Source organism: Xiphophorus maculatus, chromosome 2, assembly GCF_002775205.1.
Source record: "Xiphophorus maculatus strain JP 163 A chromosome 2, X_maculatus-5.0-male, whole genome shotgun sequence".
In the NCBI taxonomy this organism is placed as follows: domain Eukaryota; kingdom Metazoa; phylum Chordata; class Actinopteri; order Cyprinodontiformes; family Poeciliidae; genus Xiphophorus; species Xiphophorus maculatus.
In genome coordinates, this window is record NC_036444.1 from 15585903 (window position 1) to 15604409 (window position 18507).

The window sequence follows — 18507 nt, forward strand, 5'->3', positions numbered from 1 at the left end:
TGGTGCTCAGTGATCAACATGACTTGGTAGAGTCTGAGTTGTGTCTCCAGATGTTGTTTTATTCAGCTAATCTTGCTCCAAATTTCTCCACATTTTTATTGCTGGGGTCTGTTGTGTTCTTTCTTCTTCTGTTTGTTTCCCAAAGTTTCTAACAAGCCTCTGAGGCCTTTACAAAACAGCTTATTTATACTGAAAATACACAACACATTTCAATTTACTACTTCTAAAAACAACTGGTTGGACAGGAATATTTTAGGGGTGTTAGATTAGAGTGTGCTGAATACTAAAGCAAAGCACAGTTTCCCATTTTTATTTGTAAAAATGATGTAAGACCATGTATCACTCTCCTTTGACTTCAGAATTATACTTGACCTTTGTTCAAGTAATACTGAATGCTTTTGAAAGGTATTCTATTTGCATCATCAAAATATATGAGTTTTGTTAGAAAAGCTTCAAACATCAAACATAATCTATGTTTTCTAAACCCAGAAAGACCTGCAGACTCAAGCCGACAACTATTATAAATTTTAATCATAAAAAAATATCAGAGACAAATGAGGGAATGAGAGAGACAAGGCACAATCCTTGACTTCTTTATAAGAAGTTTCACGTAAGAGCAATTTACAGAGACCAGATAGTCTAACAATTATGTTTTTGAACTTTGGAAGGAAGCCGGAGTGCCTGGAGAGAACCCACACTTGCAGGAGAACAAGGACATTCTAACTTGTCTCTTATCCAGAGCTGCTGTGTATGTATGAGAGATGTTTGAGAGGCGGCTCGGTGTAGAAGGTAAATGGGTGGTGGTGGGATAAATGAGACAGCTACATCAGTTCAGCATGCTCTCTGTCTGTGTTAAAGATAAACTCATGTGGAGACTCTGCTTAAACATTAACACTGCACTCAAGGCTGCACCGAACCTCATTTTTGCACAGAGTCTGGATCTGATTCACTTTCATGTTCCACCTTCAGTTTCTTTGTTTTAAAGTATAAACCAAAGACATTTATTATTTATCATATATGCTTGGATTGAAAATCTTTTTTTGCCCTGTCCTCCTAAAATAAAGAAAATGTATTTGTTCATTAGGATTAATTTCTTCTGACCCCTCCACTCCCAATATGACAAAAAAAGTGTTGTGTTGATATTTTTGTTCAATGCAGTTAAATTGGTTTGATCAAAAAATCATATTTTCAGATTTTTTTCTAAAAGAAAGTATGTTATCATTTATCACTATAACAAGTGAATATACTGGATACTGGAAGATTTGTCTCTCTATAAACAGACGTTTTAAAAGATATATTTTTAAAATGTCCAATCAAACTACGTACTGATTGAACATTACCAGTATATAGTTTTCTAAATTTATCACAAAGAAAAAATTCTGAAATGTGTGGCATGAGTTTGTTTTCTGCTTCAACTCCATTCTAAATGCTTTGTTTTTTTATAATTGCAGTTGATTGTTTTCTGAGATATGCCAAAATCTTTTCTGTTTTTCATATTTCCAGAATCTAAACTTTGGCCAATGTTCTCTGTAAGATGCCCCAGAGCTTGGTCAGATTAGATAAAGTTTCTACAAACATCAATTTTCAAGCCTTGCCACAGATTCTCAGTTAAATTTGTAGATCTGGACTTTGACTGTGTTAGTTTCTGATCCTCGGGATCCACAGTCATTCATGTTTTATGAGTTTTTCTACTGCTGAACACTTGTCTTAAATGAATGAGAATGGCCTTGTCAGTGCTTGGTGGCATTGCCCTTTATTTGACTCCCTCCATCCCCTTGTCACCTCTGACTAGATTCAAAATCATTGCTGAAGAAAAACCTCCCACAGCATGATGCTGTCACCTCCATGTTTAGCTCTGGGGATGATGTGTTCAAGGTAGTGTTCAGCTTTAGTTATCTTAACACATTTACTTAAGGAAGGATTATTAAGTGAAGCACAACTCAATAAAAATGATCCAATATTTCAGAATATTTCAGGTCTTGGCAGAGATAAACAAATTTTGATGAAAAGGATATTGAAGAGGTTTTGGTAAGCATTTGTCACATGATTTTGCCTCAAACATTACCCCAAAGAACTCACAATGAACCCATGGAAACCCATCTCACCATTCTGATAGCTGCAACAGATGACCAATCAGGACTCCTGTTTACTCATGCATCAGCCCTATTGCGCAAGGAAACAGTCATGAGCAGCTAGTGATTGATGTTGAGCTAAAATTAAAACGGCCCTTATATATTGTGGAGGTGAAAATGACCCATGCACAAGCTGACATGGATAAATCATTTCCCCCCTCAGCTCCTCAAGGGAAGAATAGAATATCCATCCAAACGGGACGAGGGACAAGCTCTTATTTTCGCTTGGTGCCGTGGCCTCTGCCTCACACTGGACCGCGTAAGAAACCGCATTTCGAGCCAACAATAGTGGACTAGCGGGGGTTCTTCTGCGCCTCGCATTGATTCGTCTTTTTGAGCCTCTCTGGCGTTAAAGGTTATAATGGAGAGGGTAATTAATGTCATCTATCACTTGTTTGATTCTGTCGCTGCTTCCACCTGACAGGCCTCACATGCGCGAGCCGTTAGCCAATAGGAGTGCGAGAGGCTTTGTCACTGAACGCAGGGCACGTGTCTCACACCTGCAGGCTGGTGCGTTTGTCTTCCAGTCTGCTTTGGAGGAGAAGAAGAACCAGAGGAAACTGTTTTTTGTTTAAGTTTATAAAAAGTTTCATTGGACCCAAAACAGACACGATGTCTGGTTCCATCTTTTCCCTCAAAAAGATCTATATGGAAGCCCATTTCCGCCCCTTAAATAAAAATACAACTGGACGTGACGTTAAAGGTAATAAATATAAGATACATCATTATGATCTGATTTTCTTAATTTCTTAAGTTATGTTTCCGAAATACAAATTTATATTTATAAGATACCAATTATTTTAGATTTCAAACTCACAAGACTCAAAGAAATAAATTTGACATTCAATGTTATAATTACGAGATGCAGAGTTACATTTAAAATTTGAACACATGATTTTGATTTTGAAATGAATCAGTATGAGTTGAAGTAAGAATTTTTAAATTAAAGGTCATAATTTTGACTTTTAAAATTATATATATAAGACTGGAACTTGGAATTGGGAGATTTCAAGTCACAATTGTGACCCTTTACCTCACAAATATGAGATTCAAAGTAAAATTAGTCACAATACGGGATTCAAAGTAACTATTCCGGGGTTGACTTGTGCACTCAATTACAACATTCAACTCATTTCAATTCCAAACTCATGTGTAAACTTTAGGAAACTTTTTACATTTAAATTAACACTTTTGACTGCCACAATCGTGCAAATTCCTAATTGTAGCTCCAGTCATATTTTGTCATTTCAAGCTCATAACAGATATCCTCCATTATCATAACTCTGATTTTACAGTCTTCTGAGATTCTGAGTTAATGTTTTTTCATAATCATGAGATTCATTTTAACATTGAAAGTTATTCCATCAGTTCCATCGTAATTTCACTTTGAGACCGAGATATTCAGTCAGAATTATAAGTCACAAATATTACACTATCAAAATTATGAGAAAGTTCAATTTATCTCAATTATCACTTTGAAAGTGGAGACTTGTCCATATCCAGGTGAAAGGAATCCTCTTTCATTCTATTTCTGCCTCCCTGAATTAAGCTTCGGGTGTTTGTTTACCACAGAAGATCTTCCATAATTCGCATAATGGCGCACAATGGCGCTCACAATGGGGTGTTGTGCTCCCCATTTTGGTAGGAGACGGGCTTCTTGATTGGCTTGTGTGCTCCGTGAAAAACACAGTCGGGGATACAAGCAGCCTTACAACCCCAGGTTTTATTTAGATTGATCTCAATCGGGCAATAAGAATTTTGACCCGCCTTATTGTCTCGCTGACTTTCCCCGAGCTATATTTCAAAGTGTCTATATGCCCTTTGAGTGAAATGAATTGCAGCCCCCACCTTCGCCTCTCCATCCTCTCCCTCCGCCCCAGGCACTCTGAGCTATTATTGGTGTATGCAAAAGAAAACAATACGATGCATGAAACGTAATATTAATCTCCCCGCCTTGAATGCGGACAAAGCGCCGTGGAAGGTGCGCGTCAATAATGGTTATTGAGTGCTCACCCAGCTGCGCAATTTTCCCCGTGTGCACAACCAAGTCGGGAAAAGGTCACGCATGGGGCTTTGAATAGAGGAGAAGCTCCCTATAGTTTGCTCAATTACCGTCCAGCACACTTGTCTCCCCCTCTCTCTCCTTCACACACACACACACACACACGCATACACACCCAAGATAAAGAGAATAACCAGCACACTGCAAAGACATAATATAAATAGGTTTAACTTTATTTAAAAAAAACTTGTTTTACACAAAATATATCTGTTAAAATCGAATATTTACATTTTCGACTACGAGAAACAAGTGCACACATCAATAAAGGTTCTCTATCAAAAAGAAGAAAAACACTACAATCGGTCACAGGTAGTCATACGCGTCACACATGCCATACCTGACAGCTGCTTCTCAGGGCAACAACGCTGTCAGAAAAAGTGGCAGTAATAACATTTTTTTTTTTTTTTGTTTGGCTCATTGTACAAAAATAATGTCTCCGTGTTAAAACATTGTGTCCTATGTTACAGTGTTACGAAATGTAAGCTACTACGTCATAACTGAAAAAATGTCCGTTGACGCGTCATCTTCCAGGAGGGGGAAAAAAAAGTGCAGCAGGTGAGGAAGGCAGTCCGTGTTTCCTGGAGGAATTTCAGCACCGTCTCTGCACTTATCCTGCTCCGTCGCAGCTTAATTGCACTTAATCAAACAGAGCGTCAACATTTTCACGCGTCAGTGTGAGTCCAGCTCCTCTCTTTCTTTCGGGGGAGGGAGAGAAGGGGAAGGTGGCCGCTATTTATCTGCGACAGGATGCTCCCTCTCTCACTTTCTCACTATTGCTTTGCTCCCTCAGAAGCTTCAAGGGATACAAATCACCTGCAAGCACAGCGCGCAGGCTGAAGAAAGCTGTGTCAGCACTTCTTGCGAGAAGTCCGATTCATGCCAGAAGAGTTTGATTGCGGCGCTGTCGGCGTCAGTATCTGTCAAACCAGGTTGTAAAGTCCAACAGTTCCTGCTCCTCTGAGCTCAGAGGCTCGTAGCCGCCTTCGTCTGACGAGTAGGTGGAGTGAGGCGACTCCGGGTCGGCGGAGTAGCTGTTGGAGAGCGTCGGGGACGGCAGCCCGCACTGGAACGCGGCTGAGACTGCGTCGTGCTCGTCGAGGAGCTGCTGCAGAGCCCTGATGTACTCCACCGCGGACCTGAGCGTCTCTACTTTGCTCATCTTCTTGTTAGCGGCGCCGTTCGGCACGTGCTGACGCAGCGTCTGGAAGCCCATGTTGACCTGCTTGACCCGGTTCCGCTCCCTCTCGTTCCGCCGGGCCACGGCCACGGGTTGCTGTTGTGGAATGGAGTAGCCGAGGCCGTTGAAGCTCAGGCGCCGCTTGCAGCGCAGAAGCTCCGGGGAGCTGGAGCGCTGTCTCTTCAGCACCTTGGTTTTGCTCTGGAAGGCGACTGTCGCGCTGGCGTTCGGGTGCGCTGCGGGTCCCGCTGCGTCCTGGGCCGGTGCGTGCAGACTGATGGTGGCGCGTCCGAAGGTGAATGCTGTCTGCGTAGTGGTGATGGTCGCAGTTTCCATCTCGCTGACAGAGCTTCTAACGTGATGAATTCAGAGAGTAAGTGAGTGGGTTGGCAGTGTTCAGCTCTCGTGTCCTTCGCGTGGGGACCGTGTGGCTAACTCTCGTCCAACTCTCTCTTGACTGCTTACACTCCACGAGCCGATCTGACCCAAACTTTGGCAGCACTCCTCTTTTTCAACACGCGCCCCAGCACGCACCCCACCCACACCCCTCTTTTTGGGGAGACGCACGCTTTTCGTGGCGATGCCCCGCCCCCGCTGTGTGATTCTCCAGCAAGCCCGACTCCCCCTCGGGCCAGGCGCGTGGCTCAGGGAGCTCAATAAACAATCCCGAGCTTTCACTGCGCCGGGAGCACGCGCTGGGCTCATTTACATTCCAATGTCTTCAACTTGAAGGCCCATTGGTCGATTCAAACGGCCTGCAACCGTGCGAAAAGAAAGAAAGGGAGAAAAATAATACAGACAGAAAGAAGAAAAAGAGTGGGGAATAAAAGGAAAAAGTGCATAGTTCGGTTCTTTGAAATGCCTTTTGAATCCAACATTGTAACTCTGGCACGTCTTCAAATTATCAGTGCCTCCACCCCCACCGCCGCCGCCGCCACCTCCTGAAGCTATTTACAATCGTAAATACCAAGGACGCTCACTGTCGTATCTAGGCGACAAATTTGCAAAGAGAAAATAAGTTGCAAGCGTGTCTCAAAAACGCAAAAAAATAATAAGGTGACGAAGCTAGCATGAGGAGAATCTCATCAAAACCTCAAATTAACTGTATGTAGGTCAAATAAAGCTGTGACCTCTCTACTCAAAGCAAGTCCAGCTGAATTCAAAAAAGCTGTAAAAAGGTTTTCGAAAAAACCCAGTTCTGAAGTCCGGTGATGTGGAATTTCAGCACCACATATCACTGGACAGTGGAAGGGCAAAAAATCATCTGCAAGTTTTTCTCGCTTGACTTCAAAATGTGTCCATTCCCTAATTATTGTATGTTTTATTTGTTGTTGTTGTTGCTGTTGTTGGGTTTTTTTTACTCTTCAAGTGTCGTCATACAACATCCAAGAAACCTGTTGTTTATGCTTAAAAGTCTCTGGCGCAAAAAATCACTGCAGGAAGTCAGCATGGAAGCGCAACAGCTCTACACTCAAAAAATAAAAATGTCTCTGACACCCTCTGGTGGATTGAAAGAGACATTACACATTATAACTCAATTCGAAGTGAAATGAATTCTAGACCTATGAATCTCAAAGGGTGGTGGTTTAACTGGACTAGAAACATATATACGAAATATTTATACCTGTTGCTCGTTGTCATTTCGTCTCCCCAGGTCTATTAATGTCAGGTGTAAAAGTGAAACCAAGACAACAGTCACTGTTCAACTTCACAATCAACCAGAATTTACTAAAACAACCAAATGGATAAAATCGGACCAACATCTCAATATGATCATCAGAACCCAAAGCCACAAAGAAGAAATTATCTTAGAAAAATGCAAAAATACAAAGACACTTCTAAGGAGAGCGCTGTGGTGGACAAGAAAAACAGTCACACACCAGCGATCTGACTAGCTGTTTTATCTCAATTATTTTTTTATCAAAGTACGTCAAGGCGGGGTTTTTGCTGTCTGATGCATTCTGACATACTGTGGTCTCTGCCTGTGTGCAAACAGCCCGTAATGACATGTTTGCACGCCAGAGACCATGCAGGTGTTACTAAGGTCAAGGGATGAATCTATCTGCTGTCCAAGCCATCCTCCCCATGTACTTTCCCATGGTCTGAACAATAGATGTGCTTATTTCACATCTATTGTGACAACATGGAACATTTAGAACATTTCCCATATCTGAAGTTTATCAACTATCTGTGTTTTTTCATCCTTTCAAACTGCATCAAACTGGTTCCTGAGTCCACAACAAAGCTCCCCTGACCTCTCCTCTGACCCAGGACACTAAACAGCAGATTTTGATTGCAAAAATTACCACACGTTTCATATAAAATCTTCAAACTCATTTAAAACACACATGAGCAATTTCAATACTAAAACATTTATTACACTCAATATTTTCTGATTAGTTTTTCTGCTTCTTTGGTTATAATGAACCAGAACATTTTTCAGATGAATATATGACTTATACACTCTTAAGAATATAATCTAATATTAAAAACTCTACTACATAGACTAATTTTAATCAAAACATGAGATTTATATCTAAGAAAAAAATGTTCTACTGATTAAGTTACATATTGATTAAACCATGAGTCTAAATCAAATTGAGGCCTATACTCAAAAAACGAATATTTCAATATGCGCTAAGTTAAATATCATTAAAACTAGCATAATTAAACTACTATTTCCAGCAACACACATATACATATACACACACATGTTTGCGTGGTTATCGTTGTGGGGACTTTCCATTGACTTCCATTCATTTCTACAGCCTAAACCTAGCCTTAGCCTTTCCCTAATCATTACATAGTCTACCTATCCCTAACCAAAACTCAATTCACACCTTAGTCCTAAATCTAACCCCTGAATGAAAAACAGTATCTCCCCTCGTGGGGACCAGGCTTCGGTCCCCACAAGGAGCAGTGGGTCCCCACAACATAGAATGTGTCAGGAAAATGGTCCCCAGGAGGTATTACAAACAAACGCACATATACACAAAGGTATTAAAAAGCATGTTCAATGTTTCTTAAGAAAACATTAAGAAATCTCTGTGCTTTCAACTCTTTCAAAGCAATTGTAATAAAATGCTTATTTGTCATATCTGTGGTATACCCTGTAAAAAAATATATATATAACTAAATTCCCTTCTCACCCACCGCGGGTGGTTCTTATCCTCTGAGCTCGGGTCCTCTACCAGAGGCCTGGGAGCTTGAGGGTTCTGCGCAGTATCTTGGCTGTGCCAAGGACTGCACATTTCTGGACTGAGAATTTATATATATATATATATATATATATATATATATATATATATATATATATATATATATATATATATATATATATATATATATATATATATATATATCACGTGTTGAAGAAGTTTTCCCTCACCTTGTCACCACTAGGGGGCACTTAAGGAACTTTCTTGGTGTTCTCTAAGGTCGTATCTCTTCTGACATTTATTTGAATATTCTGATCACAAGAGAGACAAATGAAACTGAATAATGATATTCCTTTGCAAGTTAAATTTTAAATGAGTATGACAAACCTTACAAATGTTATTAAGCTACCAGAAGGTGTGAATTTCTTAGTTAAAATGTTAGTTTTACTTGTAATTGAATGTTTGCTTTTCACACCTGTTCTTCGCTGTGTCTTCTTGGAGCAACATTCCAGTGTCTTAAGAAATGGTTGATCCTATCTGTTTAAACCGTAAACAGATAGGATCTGTGATGGTAATTATGTCACCATGTGACATATTTACAATAAGTACAGCTTAGTTTCACTTCTGTACAAAAATAGACTCATGAAGCCTGCCAGGCTTGAAGGTGCAGGTAAAGGTGTGTCTGTTTACCGGAATTAAGCGGGTTCTATTAGGCAGTTATTGTTTTAGACTGAAGTCTTTAACGATTTGTGAAGAATGTGTTCACACACAGTTTTAGAGACTCACAGGCAGAGCGGAGATTGGCTGACTGAGACTGCGTGGCTCAGTGGGGAATCTGAACATGATAGATGAAGATAGAGCCAATATTAGAAGAGGAATGAATGAAGAATGAGTGTTTTAAAATTCCCTGCAAAAATCCCCTTAAAACTTACAACTGACTGCAGCTGCACAATGAAAGTTTGTCCTCTATGTACTAAGTTCCGTGTTTGGTTTTGGCACACATGCAAGCCAGCTTATATCAACATACTTTTTAAAGGATTAGTTTATGTACATGGCACTAATTCACATCAAATGTTATCTAAGGGTACAAGCAGTTTCAGTTCATATTCAGATATAAAATAAAATCCTGTCAATAAAATTCAAAATCATCAGCCCAATCCAAACATGGGCAGATTAAAATTGTGTTGCACAGATTACATTACACCCAAATTATAATATAATAAAGTTGGATTCCGTTGATCATTTAACACCAGCTGATATAAACTGACTAATGAAGCTCAGCTAACTGTACTGGATGAATCCATCATCCTGCACAAGCATGTGGCCAGAGTGAAACCAGTCTCACGGACTAGGAAGAGATGTCTAGGAAAATAAGGCTCAATATGAAGGACCATCTACCACGACTGGGATTACAGAAAGGGAGATAGAAAACCCCTCACAAAAGAACTGGTCCAATTGTACTTTCTATAGCAAAAGACAAAAAAATGGTGCAGAGTATGTTGCAAAAATAGCCTCGACCATTAAATGCACTCTAAACTCACTAGTTTTAGAACAAATTTTAAAATAAATGGCATCATAAAGGCCAAGGAACACAGCAGGGTGGTTAGGAATAAAGTTGTGGCAATATTTGAAGCTAATCTGGATTACAAAACAACTTGTACAGTTTTGATTCTCTCTTGAAGCAATGCTCAATCATCATCTAAAAATGGAGAGGAAGGCAGTTTGCCACAAGCCACAGAGAGGACACAGAAAACTTGTAAAAGAATGTGCTCTGGTCAGATGAGCGCAAAGTTAAACTTTTTGACCTCCATCAGAAGGCAATGATGGTTTGATTGTACACACCATCATTGCCACAGTAAAACATAGTGGTGGTAGCATTATACTCTGGGATTCCTTTAATTCATCAGCACAAGAGAACCTGGTCAAACAGAATGGGACAATGGATGAAGTTAAAGAAAGAAACACCCTGGAGGAAAACCTGTGAGAGTCTACAAAAGACTTGAGACTGGACAGACGTTAGACTTGAACATTAAAGTTCATGGTTTCCTTCCAAATGGAGCCAGAGCTCTCTTTAAATAAAGTAAAACAGATATAATTTTCACAATTATGGTCAATCTGGCATTGGCATTTTTGGTTATAATGTGACAAAATGTAGAAAAATTCAATACACTTGTATTCCACTGTGTTAACATTGTGTATGTAGGAAGAAATCTCCATGGAGAAATGCACAAACAGATCTGCAAGACAACTCTGCCGTAGGGTAGAACGAAAATGGCCTAAAACTCAACTTCACGTTCATTATGACGTCTATAAAGAAAGACTACGTAACTATCACTTAACACTAAAACATGCAAGGGAGGCTTTCTTTGCAGATGTCATAAACAAAAACATTAACAATGCTCGAGCTTTATTTGCAACAGTTGACAGGCTCATAAACCCTCCTGTGACGTTACCACCTGAATTTCAATCTAATGCCACCTACAACCAGTTTTCCAGCTTCTTTTCAGAGAAAATTAAAAAAAATCAGAGGATTAATCTGCACATCCACTGTAAAGCTAGTACCAATGCTGTGCCCTAACAAAACAAATACAGGAAAAATGACCCAATTTCAACTACTTAATTATAAAACCCTAGAGGAAATTATAAGTCAACTAAGCTCCAGTTCCTGCCGTCTGGATGTTTTACCCACACATTTCTTTAAGAAAGTCCTGCCTGTTATTGCTACTGATCTGATCCAAATAGTAAACTCATCGCTCTCGTCAGGAGTTTTCCCCCAGGCTTTGAAAACAGCAGTAATCAAACCACTGATAAAAAAGAACAATCTGGACAAATCACTACTGCAGAATTACAGGCCGATCTCCAACCTCCCATTCATCAGCAAAGTTATTGAAAAAGCTGTGTGTAAACAATTAAATAGCTTCCTAATGATAACCAACCGCTTTGACTTCTTCCAGTCTGGTTTTCGTGCTCACCACAGCACAGAGACCGCCCTCGTAAAAGTGTTCAATGATATCCATATAAATACGGACTGTGGGAGAACCACAGTGCTGGTTCTGTTGGACCTCAGTGCAGCTTTTGACACTGTGACCATGACATATTGCTGAATCGACTGGAGAGTTGGGTCGGACTCTCCGGTCCAGTGATTAACTGGTTTGAATCTTACATAAAGAACAGGGATTTCTTTGTTTCAATGTATAAACTTCTCATCAAAGAGGTCAAAGGTCACATGTGGGGTACCCCAAGGTTAAATCCTAGGTCTCCTCTTATTCAATATTTATATTCTCCCACTAGCTCAGGTTATAATGGGAAATAATATTAGCTACCATAACTATGCAGATGATACTCAGCTCTACTTTACGATGTCACCAGGGGACTCTGAACCCATCCAATCACTGAACAGATGCTTAGAACAGATAAATGTGTGGATGTGCCAAAACTTTCTCCAGCTGAACAGAAACAAAACTGAAGTTATTATTTTTGGACCTAAAGAGGAACGATCTAGAGGGAATGCACAGCTTCAGTTATTAATTCAGTTAAAACTAAAAACCAGCGATCAGGCCCGAAACCTGGGAGTAGTGATGGACTCTGACCTGAACCTCCAGAGCCACATAAAGACAGTTACAAAGTCGGCCTTCTATCACCTGAAGAACATTTCCAGGATTAAAGGACTAATGTCTCAGCCAGATCTAGAGAAACTCATCCATGCGTTCATCTTCAGTCGTATTGATTATTGCAACAGCGTCTTCACAGGTCTGTCCAACAAATCAATCAAATGCTACTGCTCGCGTTCTCACTAAAACCAGGAAAATAGAGCACATAACACCAGTTTTAAAGTCCCTACACTGGCTCCCTGTAGCTCAAAGAATAGACTTTAAAATACTGTTGTTAGTTTACAAATCACTGAACGGCTTAGCACCACAATACATTAAAGACCTGCTGCTGTTGTATCAACCTTCCAGACCTCTCAGGTCTTCCGGTTCTGGTCTGCTCTGCATCCCCAGAACCAGAACCAAACGAGGACAAGCAGCTTTCAGCATCTATGCACCACAAATTTGGAGCAAACTTCCAGAAAACTGTAAAATAACTAAAACACTGACTTCCTTTAAATCTCGACTAAAAACCCCACCTGTTTAGGATTGTATTTGAAACGTAATCAATTACAAATGTAATGATGGAACTTGACGTAATGTCATGTTTTGACTGTTGATTCTATGTTGCATTGTGTTTCTGTGTTTGATATGATGTAAAGCACTTTGAAATGCCTTGCTGCTGAAATATGCTATGCAAATAAAATTTGATTTTTTTTTTAATGCATAATAAATTAGCATTATGTGGAAGCTGGATCTTATAACAATGCTCCACAACTCCACTGGGGGCTTTTCTCCGCTTGGAGGGGCTGTTTGAATAGCGTGCATATTATTTCCAGTGACCAGAAAAATGGAAGTGTTCCTTTATAGAGTTTGTATCGCTTCCCTATTCCTGACACATTTCTAGGCTATTTGTACGTCTGAGAACTCTAGTTCTTACACAGTGAGGTGGAAGTATCTTCTCTTAACGCGACTTGTGGTCAGGACGCAGTGATACATGATACATAGAGGAAGGTGTTTCCCCTCGGATGCAAAATAATAAGATGAAGTGGAGTCGCAGTGGTGACTTTCAGGACATAGGAACCTGACGTCTGACCTTTTCCTCATTTTTGTGCTTGAGTTGTGGAATATAGAGCAAAAAAGAAGCAGTACTATGCTGTGATGAAATTCTAATTCTAGAAAGAGGAAGTGGTGTCCAATTTGGATGAAGGAGCAAAACCAGTTGGTTTTTCATGCTGTTTGTCTAAAAACAACTCCCTCTCTCTGATTCAGTCTCATGACAAGTTCACACCTGCATGATTCAGATACTGAAAGTGTCAGGACCACATGAATGTTTAAATGAGTTGTCTGAATTCTGCAGAACTGGGTGGTTTCGTGGCACACCATTTTAGCGAGGATCTAAAGGTACACCTGGTCTATAAAGGTAAAGCTTCTCTTTAAAGCTTTCACCTGAAACTTAATTTTTTTTACTGAGGTGTCACAATCCTGCGTCAAATCTGCCTTTAAATTAACATTACATAGTCCAGTTAAATGTTTTAACTTGGATTTTCACATGATTTTATTTGAGGAATCAAGTCTTATAGTTGAAACTCAAAACAAATACAGAACTCGGACCTCCAATCTTAAAAATTAAAACCCTGTAAAATCCTACTGTAATTCGAGATAAAGTAAATTCCAGTGGCGCTTTAATGGTTGAAAAAGACAAAGGACAAAGAGCATACTCTGGGACGTGTGGTGATGAAAAAATAGATGACGCAAGGCAATCCCTTAACGTGATGAAACACGACCAGCAAGAAAACTTTCAGTTTCCTATGAAGCAGGGAGCTCGGGCTTTTCCGCATCCGGTGTGTACTGTCTCCACTTCTGAGCGGATGCCACTCCCTTAAAAGGGGGAGTTTATGGCAGGCCGTTTAACATAAAATCAATTTCACCGCACTCACGTTCAAGATATGTGAAACTGGCTTATGAGTGACCATTAGTAAATTAAGATATCTCTAACTACATTCTGACTATTGTAATTGACGTCAGATTTACTGTTGATTTGTATGGAGGCTTCAATTTACTTTTAGCTTTTCAAAGCCTTTTTACGTGAATTGTGTTCTGTCGACTAAACAAGAAAATCTTTGCAAATTTGCAAATCTTCAAGTGCATGAAGGCATTTTCTGACAACTTTATATGTAGGGCACCCACAATTCTGCAGGCAACTGTTTGGACAGCTCAGTGGCAGCAGAAGGGGTCGACCTTGCAATTGTTAAAAAATTATGTTGGAGATAAATTGTAATTAAAGATGTGTGACCGTGAAATGAGTGATGTCATTTGAGATATCTCAAAAGGAATTTTGACTTGCCAAAATGTAGTTGAAAATATTAATCATTATACTCACTAGTCATAATATAAATGTAAATATCTTAACTTACTATTCAGGATAGTCAAAATGTAGTTGCGTCTAGTCAAAATGCAGTTTTAGACATCTTGAATGTAGTTATAGGCAGACGAAACCGATTTTATGTTAAAATGGCTTGCCATAGCCAAACCCCCTGGTCCACATCACGTCACAGATGTGGGTGTATAAAACTTGCAAAACTACCGAGACAAACTAGTACAGCTGGTAGTACCGTACAGCAATATTAATATCTCTGCGGCACAATGCAAAGGTATGGTGAAACATCTGCTTTTCTGCTCTGGGCATTTGCTATTTTATTTATTTTGAGCTGGTTTATTTATTGGGTATTTTGAACTTGTGATGTTTTCAGTGGAGTCGTTTGTTTTTTTTTAATGCACCGAGTTCATAATAAATGTACCTGCATTATTGCTCTCTCTGCATATTCTCTCACGTCTATGTGTTGGCGCCTTTTGTTAAGTCGCTTCTCTGAACAATACGGATCTGTCGTGTTTCCTCACAGTCCACCCAAGCCTCAGTTTGCCAGTTGGCTCATCGAGCAAGTGGAGACGGGCCAGTACATGGGGCTGTGCTACGTGGATCAAAACAAATTCAGAGTGCCGTGGAAGCACAACTCCAGGAAAGACTGCAACGATGAGGACAGTAAAATATTCCGGGTATGTTTCAGCAGCTTAAGTATTTTTGACAGACAGACTGACGTGTCTGTCTGTCTATATATATATATATATATATATATATATATATATATATATATATATATATACAGACACACAGACAGATAGGTATATGCATATAATTAATGTGTGTAAATGAACATATTTAGCCCAGCCTTTTAAGTCCAGACTTAAAAACCTACAATGTCAAGAGTATTCCTGCTCTGTGTCTGATGCTTTGGATGTGTGTGTCCACAGGCCTGGGCAGTGGCGAGTGGGAAAATCAACGAGTTCCCCAATGACAAGGCCAGATGGAAAACCAACTTCCGCTGTGCTCTTAACAACCTGTCTCAGCGCTTCAAGATGATCACAGATAATTCCAAGAATCAAGACGACCCTCATAAAATCTATGAGATTATGAACACTGACAGTGAGTAGCCATTTGACCTTAGCTGTGGAGAACCTTTGTTTAAGAGAAAATTCAGCAGGATTGTCTTTTTTCTTTAACTGCAGGCAACTATGAAGGTATGCCAATGCAAGAATCCCAGGAGGAATCTGACATGACTCCAGATATATTCAGCCCAATCACGGAGTATTTTCCCACAGGAAATGAGGTGCAGGATTAACTGAAGTGAACTTTCACTTCTGTTAACAAGTTAAATATTCACAGACAGGCTGGTACTTAAATGGTAACCTTATATTTTGTTCTCCCCATCTAGCACAATCTGCATCAGGACTTCATGGCCCTGGATCTTGGCAACCAATCAGCAGGTAAAACTTATATGTAAAATACAATACTACATTTGTCAGAGGTGTTTATGTTGAAGATTAAGTAAACAATCTTAAACGATCTTTCATTCTAAACAGAAGAGCAGTTGTGGACACGGCATAATAATCCTGTTCTCAGTTGTCTTACCTCAACTGAGAACCTTCCGCAATATTTACCAGCCGATCAGACGGCCTACAATCAAGGTATGCTTGATGAAAGAGACTAAAAAATGTTTATAATAGCATAAACATTTACAGTGTGACCCTTATTAATTTTATCTTTTCATATTCCAAGCAGTAAATGCTTCTCCGGTGATCAGTTCACCTCAGCCGTCCAGTCTGTACGACCTGGAGATCTCCATCCATTACAGGAAGAAGGAAATGCTGAAGACGACGCTACACACTAACCGTCTTCAGCTCCACTACCACAGCGAGGACCCCAAGTTCAACGCCTCTTATCTCTGCTTTCCTTCCACTGAGAGCCTACTGGACCATAAACAGGTACATCTTTACATTCACTGACACAGCAGTCAATTTGCCATGATTTTATATCCACACTTTACTCTTTTATACCTACAAAGAAATAAGATTAGTCCAATGTTCTTCAAACCATTGTATAAGAGTTTTGATTTCTTTTTGCTAAGCATTGGTTTGAAATGAAGGCAGACTTTTTTTTAAACAATCAAGACAAACTGAAAAGGAAATGTGTTCATTTGAAATTGGATGCCTCATTTGATGTGATTAGTTAAAAGAGAACATTTTCGTTGGCCAGCATCTGTAAATACTTTGTGTTGAGCTTATGTGTTTTAAAATGGAAATCAAGGAAATTTCAAATACAAAAAAGATTCCTGGATTTGAAGGAACTCACAAAGAGCTCCAACTGCTGAAAAACCGTAAGAGCCAGGGTTTCTTTTTATCTGTGTTATGTGCATGGTTTTCTCCATTATCCATGAGGGAAGGCTAGAACATGCAGTGAGGTCAAACGTGGTATAAAGAATTTGTTGTTCTGATTACGTCTTTTTGTGCCTCAGATTGAATACACCAACCGCATACTGAGCAGCATCCAGCGAGGCCTGCTCTTGGAGGTACATGAGACCGGTATCTATGCCAGGAGGCATGACAACTGCCACGTGTTTGCCAGCACCAGCGACCCCAACGTAGCTCATCCAAACCCCCAAAAATTGCCCAAAAACACAGTGGTGGAGCTCCTCAGTTTTGACAAATATGTTAATGGTTGGTCTGAACTTTCCATCCCTTTCGAATTTTGTAACGTTTCTCATTTCTGTTGGACTTCATTAAGTAACCACTGACTTAAACCTATCTTCTTCCCATGTGTGTTTCCAGAGCTTAAACATTTCAAGGAGAACAATGGCCGCTCTCCTGAATACACCATCAACATGTGCTTTGGAGAGAAGTTTCCAGAGGGAAAACCGCTGGAAAAGAAGCTTGTCGTTGTGAAAGTAAGACTTTACTGCTTATTCTGTTCGATCCTTCTCCAGTCAGTAAAGTGATTTAACATGCATCCTCTATGCCTACAGGTGGTGCCTCTAATTTGTCGATATCTTCATGACATGGCCCAGATGGAGGGGGCTTCATCTCTTCACAGCGCCAACGTCAGCCTGCAGATTTCACACAACAGCCTCTTTGACCTCATCAGCTCTGTGTTTTCTCTACCAGGAGCTGAAGAGCAACTAACCATTGGTGTGCCTTTCATCGATCAGACTGGAAACTTGATTTCTCACTGATCTCTAGTCAAAGTGATAACTGCTGAATAAGTTAAAGTGCAGTAAGTTAACTAGCTATTTATAATTAAGGCATGATTAAACACAGCTCATCTCCTTTTCATTTTTTGTTTGCACTATTGAAACACTGACACTTAAACCACTACAAAAGCAGAAAGTCTCCTTAGCTAGTGAACTGTTACAAAATAAACCTATACACAATTACTGTACATCTAAGATTCTCTTTTTACATATATGCTTATTTATTTTCCAGTGTCCAATTTCAGAAAAATGTTGTATTGGTTTATAGATAAGCTATAATCATGTCTGTTTTATTACCTCTGTAATAAATGTTTGTCTCTTAAGTGCTTGTAAATAGCAAATCATAAGCCTAACTCAATTCCAATACAGTTCTACTCCAAAGAGCATATAAACTATGTAAAATGTAAATATATTAGATTATTTTCTATATTTAACTGAGAATATATTAATAGTTTTCAAATGGTAAAATAAAATAAACTGTCAAGAATCCGTGGCTTTCTTTGTTACTGTACATAAAGTTCAGTCAAACTTTACAATAATGATTTTCAACTCTAAATGTCAAGTCTTGTCAATGCAACAAATTTTGAATCAAACATAAATGTGTGTATGTTTGCAATGATTAAATGTTGAAATGGGCAATCTTAAAATAATCATAGAAATAACTTTCATGCCCAGAAAAAAACTGGGCAATGAAATGCGTACTTCACAAGGTGAAGTATGTGCAAGTATGTTCACCTTATGAAGTACACACCTTCACCTTGTGAAGTACACACCTTCACCTTGTGTGTGAAGTACACACAAGGTAC

General features: G+C 39.6%; 2 protein-coding genes across 3 annotated transcripts; one reads left to right on the forward strand and one right to left on the reverse strand.

The window, feature by feature from the left end:
• Positions 1–4364: 4364 nt before the first annotated feature.
• LOC102219763 (achaete-scute homolog 1b-like) lies at positions 4365–5911 on the reverse strand. Its single transcript, XM_005808847.2, has one exon. It carries the CDS (start codon positions 5705–5707, stop codon positions 5105–5107), a length of 603 nt encoding a protein of 200 aa, XP_005808904.1. The 5' UTR covers positions 5708–5911; the 3' UTR covers positions 4365–5104.
• Positions 5912–14679: 8768 nt separating this feature from the next.
• On the forward strand, positions 14680–18194 carry irf7 (interferon regulatory factor 7). Of its 2 annotated transcripts, none has more exons than XM_023344003.1 (10): positions 14680–14770; positions 15020–15173; positions 15429–15600; positions 15684–15784; positions 15890–15941; positions 16038–16142; positions 16234–16439; positions 16970–17171; positions 17283–17398; positions 17477–18194. In XM_023344003.1, the coding sequence occupies exons 1-10, from the start codon at positions 14763–14765 to the stop codon at positions 17681–17683; spliced, it is 1323 nt and encodes a 440-aa protein (XP_023199771.1). In that variant the 5' UTR covers positions 14680–14762; the 3' UTR covers positions 17684–18194. The 2 variants fall into 2 exon arrangements, with proteins under 2 accessions (XP_023199771.1, XP_005808905.1); XM_005808848.3 differs by having other exon boundaries at positions 16237–16439.
• Positions 18195–18507: the final 313 nt, after the last annotated feature.